Source organism: Prunus persica, chromosome G7 (assembly GCF_000346465.2).
Source record: "Prunus persica cultivar Lovell chromosome G7, Prunus_persica_NCBIv2, whole genome shotgun sequence".
In the NCBI taxonomy this organism is placed as follows: domain Eukaryota; kingdom Viridiplantae; phylum Streptophyta; class Magnoliopsida; order Rosales; family Rosaceae; genus Prunus; species Prunus persica.
Genome location: NC_034015.1, coordinates 6,031,559 through 6,036,928, shown reverse-complemented (window position 1 = coordinate 6,036,928; position 5,370 = coordinate 6,031,559). Strand labels below are relative to the sequence as shown.

Here is a 5,370-nt window from a genome sequence, read left to right as displayed (position 1 = left end):
GTGGAACTTCCTCCCTGTGTTCTTCCTGCTCTTCGACTTCTGGATGATTCCTCCAGTTTGCCCCCTGTCTATTCCTGTCATGATTAGCCAAAAGGTTGTTCCCTCCTCGGCCTCTCCTCCCTCTTGCAAGTGGAGGGAATGGATTAGGGTCCATCCTTCTGGGTCTATATGGTAATACTGCCGGTGGCTCAGGCAGAAGTGCCAGAGGTTGATCAAGCGGGGGCGCATGATGTGGAATGGGCTGAGGTTCTGGCTGGTTCTGAGCCAGTGCCAGGTTGTCTGGTTGGGCTGGGGCCTCATACTCTTGATTAGGAAGGGCTCTTTCCCTCGGACCAGCCTGAATTTCTCTGTGGTCTGGCACTGCAGCCATCTGTGCAATTAGGGGATTTTCCTGGTATGGCCATATTAGTCCTGGCGGAGGGCCATAAGGGAGATCCAACTGCTGGATTACAGGATCTGGGTTTGGAGTTCTGGCCAAGGCGGATTCTCGGTCCTTCCGGAATTGTCTGTTTACCTGCCATTGCATCATGGCTGTCATGTTATTGAGAGTGTCCTGGTTCCTTTGTACTGTGATCTCTTGTCGGAGTACTGACTCCTGCATTTGATCCATCCTTTTGGAGCCAGTCCTGGAACGTCTACTTCCTGTACTGCCGTGGGCAGAATGCCTAGCATCACTTTCTTCTGACTCGAGGCCTTCCCTAAGAACCATCTTGTTTTTCTCCATATCTGGTGTGGGTTCTGACTAGATCTTCCGGTTTTTGTAAATCTGTGACTGATTTCGTCAGAATATGTATACTGAGAAGTCCCACTGGGCGTGCCAAATTGTTCACCCGTTTTGCGCGTTCCACTCTTGAGGTGGAAGGGCGAAGTTCCCCACTGACTTGGAGACCACTAGTTGGTCGACAGGTCAGCTTTCTTTGGTGTGCGAGCGTGCCACTGCTAGCAATGTAAATTCTAGCAGACTTATTTTTAGAGTGGATAACTTGCGCCTCAAGTTACTGACTTCTAAAACAAACGATTGTGAATTTGGGTGAGGAATATCTCCCAAGTAAGTTCTTTTCTTGCCTCAGACTGGTGAGGACTTTCACAATTTATCTCAGTATCAAAATGGTTGTTCTGGCCAGAATAGATAACAATAAAGCACTGTTTCAGGCAAAACTGCCTTTTACAAAATTAAACAGGGAGAAATCAACTCTAGAAAGGCAAACAGGATGGCTGAAATCCCATTTCTGCCTGGGTAGAAACTTCTGATCCGGGCTGGACTGGGCACGTCTATGCTGGACTGTACTGTCCACAACTTTAGCTTCTTGGCTTCAGCTATAAATCGATACCAAAGTTCGATTTTGGCAGAGCTTCAATCTACTTCAAGCCTTGGGAGACTTTTTGAGCGGGCAGAACTGCGACTTCTTCAGTTTGAAGGGACAGAAGTGGCTATTCTCGAGAATTTAGCAGGCTGGAACTATGCTGTAAAATTTGTTGAGGTTTTCATATTTTGTGAAAACTCAAACTGTGTTTGTCTTGGCTTTTGCTGAACCAAATTTGTAACGAGAGGGATCTCGTTTTCAGAAGACTTATTTTCTAAGTCTGAACTTTGGAGTTCTGATCTAAAGCTGTTTTCTCATTTGTTTGATGAGTTTGAGTGTATGTTTTTGATGTTGTTGTGTTGATGTCCTTGCTTCCTTGCTTGCCTTCGTCTTTTATAAGAGACCTGTGATGTTAAAATAATGGGCGGCACAAAAAAATCTCTTACATCGTAAAGTAAAAAGATCTTTATCAGTCATGGCAGACAAACTCCACGCAGTCACCTCCTAAAGCAGTTTCTTCCCTGGTTTCTTGGGTGGCATTTCTCTGATGTCATTGTCTGTGTGGGCTTTTTATGGCGGTTTGGTTCTTCTCTTTTGTATTTCTTGGAACAGTTCCCTTTTTTCTGCTTTAGCTTAGGAAGCGTGGCCTGTGAATTCCTTGGGAGATGGTAGATCTTGAACACAGCTGGGTTTTTGATCTTCTTGTCGGCAGTGTCTTAGAAATGTCCCCTTTATATTTTAAACTTTAGTTGGAATTGCTGATTTTTCAACGTTGAGATAATTACGTGACAAACATGTGAGTTTTTTTTCTTTCTTGGGTTTGAACCCAATCAAAATTTATGGGCTGATCTCTTGAAGTTCATTTTGTCAGCTTCCTTATTGGGCCCTTCTTTTGGGCTGAGGCTTTGAAGCTTTGTTTTCAACATTCTTGGTGTGAAGCCCAATCTGCCTGGATCATATTTTTGTTTTTCTCAAGTCTTTGGGCTGGGCAAGCAATTTTACTCTGGGCCTGTTTTTAGGGCTTTGGGCGTGCCGAATTTGGGCCCAAACACTAACATGTCGTCAACGTAAACCTCCATGATGCTGCCGATGTATTTGGCGAAAATTCTGTTGACAAGCCTCTGATACATTGCCCCCACGTCCTTCAGGCCGAACGGCATGACATTGTAACAGTACAATCCTCTGTCTGTTATGAAGGCGGTGTGTTCGCTGTCGGAAGGGTGCATCAATATCTGATTGTATCCCGAATAGGCGTCCATGAAGCTGAGCAGTTCGTGTCCGGCGGTGGCGTCCACGAGCTGGTCTATCCGTGGCAACGGAAAGCTGTCCTTCGGGCAGGCCTTGTTCAGATCGGTATAGTCTTGGCACATTCGCCAACCGCCTGTAGCCTTCCGGACCATCACCAAATTTGCCAGCCATACCGGATATGTAGCCTCCCTGATGAAGCCGATAGTTTGAAGTTTGTCAACCTCTGTGCGCATGGCATCATATCGTTCGGCATCATACGAACGGCGCTTCTGTCTCACAGGCTTATAAGCTGGGGAAATGCTGAGTTTATGGCTGATGATCTCGAGGTCTATGCCGGGCATATCTTCGTAGGACCATGCGAACACTTCCAAATGGCGCCGCAAGAAGTCTATGAACTGCACTCGGAGGGCAGGGGTGAGTTTGGTGCCGATTCTAACCCGACGATCGGGCTGCTCTTCGCTCAGGGTTATCGTCTCCAGTTCTTCGGCAGGTTGTGTGTGAGGAGTTGGGGACTCATCTCTTGGGTCGTCAACTGGTCCCGTACCGTTTGGTATCCCCTGTACTGACATGGTCTCGTCGGGGATTTTGAAAGAGGTTGACTTGAGGGCCGTGGCGTAGCAAGTCCGCGCGCTTAACTGATTTCCTAGGACAGCCCCTGTGCCGTTGGGGGTCGGGAACTTCATCAATAGCATGTGGGGGGAAAGATGTGCCTTGACCCTGGTGAGTGCCGTTCGTCCAACTATGACGATGTATGCTGTTGGGCAGTCAACGATGAGGAACTGATCGTATACCGTCGTTTTCCTTGGCGCGGTGCCGAAGGTAATTGGCAGTTTTACACTACCGACCGGTTGGACCAGGTCGCCAGAGAAACTTAACAAAGGTGTCAACTGCTGGTTGACCTGGCTGTCCTTTATTCCCATCTCTCGAAAAGCTTCGGCAAAAATTACTTCTACCGAGCTCCCGGTATCGATCAGCACCCGTCCTACATCGTAGTCGGCAATTTCTGCTCGGACGATCATCGGGTCGTCGTGGGGATAGAGGATGCCCTCTTCCTCCTCTTCACAAAATGTGATTGGTTCCCAACGAACTTTCGGTATTTCATGGTGCCGATTCACCTCTATACCGAATACCTGAGGAAATTCTGCGGCACGCACGTATTGCTTCATTGAACGGTTGCTCATTCCTGCGATGGTGGGGCCACCGCTGATAGTGCTTATCATGTTTATCTGCCGAGTTATGTTCGGTACCGGCGCCGGTGGCTGCCGGGCGATATACTGATCTAGCTTCCCCTCTCTGATCAACCGTTCGACAATTCTTCCGTATTATGGCTGTTTTGCTGATGGTATCGGCAGAATTTACCGGTATCCCGGTTGTCTTGCCGATTGGGTCTTCGCAGGTTCGGCTTTGGTATTATTTCTTGTTCGTTCATCAGGACGGCCTCGTAGGTAGTATTTAATAGGGTGAAGACTTCATTACCGTGGTCACGATTCGGCAGGGGCGCTCGGTTGTCGTTGCGACCATACCCCCCTTTTCCCTTCTTCGGGTGGTCTCTCCGATCGGCACGGTCGTCTTTCCTCTTATGACCTGCCAAATATGGGTCGACTCTCTCGTAGGGTGGCGCCTTTGCCGGATAAGCACTTGGTTCGGCATTTCCTCGCGGTGCCGAAACTGCGGGTTTCGAGTTGAAGTATTCGGCTTCGGCGTGGATCGCTGCCTGCTTCATCAGTTCGTCGTACGTGCGCCAGTTGCTGCTGTGTACTAGGTATCGGAAATGCGAGGACCGAAGGCCACTCTTGAAGGCGCCGTAGGCTGCCCTATCGTCTGTTTCCGAACACCTTGAGTATTCGTGACTGAAGCGCGTCGCGTATTCTCTCAACGGTTCGTCCTCTCTTTTCTGAATCGTGTACAGATCATCAGCAGAGTAAAGACGGTCCGTTTAGATCATGAAGTGATTGAGGAAAATTTGCTTCAGCTCGTCGAAGGAATCTACCGTTCCCGGCTCCAACCGGTAGAACCAGTTCAGGGCTGCTTCGGTAAGGGAAGACGGGAATAGCAGGCACTGCCCTTCATCGCTCAGGCCCTTGCATCCAATGGCGGACTGGAATGAGTGGAGGTGTGTTAAGGGGTCCTCCGTTCCCGTATAGAACGGTATACGCAGTTGCTGCACTTCCCTGTCCTGCCGAGAGTCCCGGATGCGCCTGGTGAATGGTCCGGGCCGAAGCTTCCCCCATTCCGGTTCTTGGGAGCGAGCGTTGTCGATTTCCATTTTCTGGATTTTCTGAAAAAGGAGTCGGACAATGGGGTCTCGGCTAGGGATTTCCTCGGAACCGTAATCTTCCGATCGCCTTTGTAGGTCTAATGGATTAACCCCCGAGTACCGTGAAGGCATTGCCGAACGGTAGGTGGGAAGTTTGCGTCCCGGAAGGGATATACTCGGATTCCGACTCCTCTGCGGAGTCCAGCCCTCTGACTTTCCGAATAGGCGACTTGTTTCCTAGGACTTTCATCCGTGAGTCCCTTAGTCGAGCGCTAATCCTGATCGGAGACCTCTGTCTCTCTGCCTCCCGATCGTTATTCCGATGTTCCCGGTCGTTAATCCGATGTCGGCAATCGGAGTAGACTTTCTTGGGGATGTGCGGCTGATCCCTGGGTGCCGGAACTACCAACTGTTTGGAAGGTGCGGGTGTTGCCTTCGCTACCTTCTCGCGTTTCTTCTTCCTATGGGGGGGTCTGCAAGCTCTCGAAAGTGTGAGTTGTCTGGATGTTCTACGTGTGCTGCTGGTGGAGCAGCTGCTGGGTTTCGTCCACTTTGGACGAA

The 5,370-nt window shown here is 49.6% G+C and overlaps 1 protein-coding gene across 1 annotated transcript; it reads right to left on the bottom strand.

Annotated features, from left to right (window-relative positions):
• On the bottom strand, positions 2,303-3,772 carry LOC109950338. The gene has a single exon (XM_020568901.1). It carries the CDS (start codon positions 3,770-3,772, stop codon positions 2,303-2,305), a length of 1,470 nt encoding a protein of 489 aa, XP_020424490.1.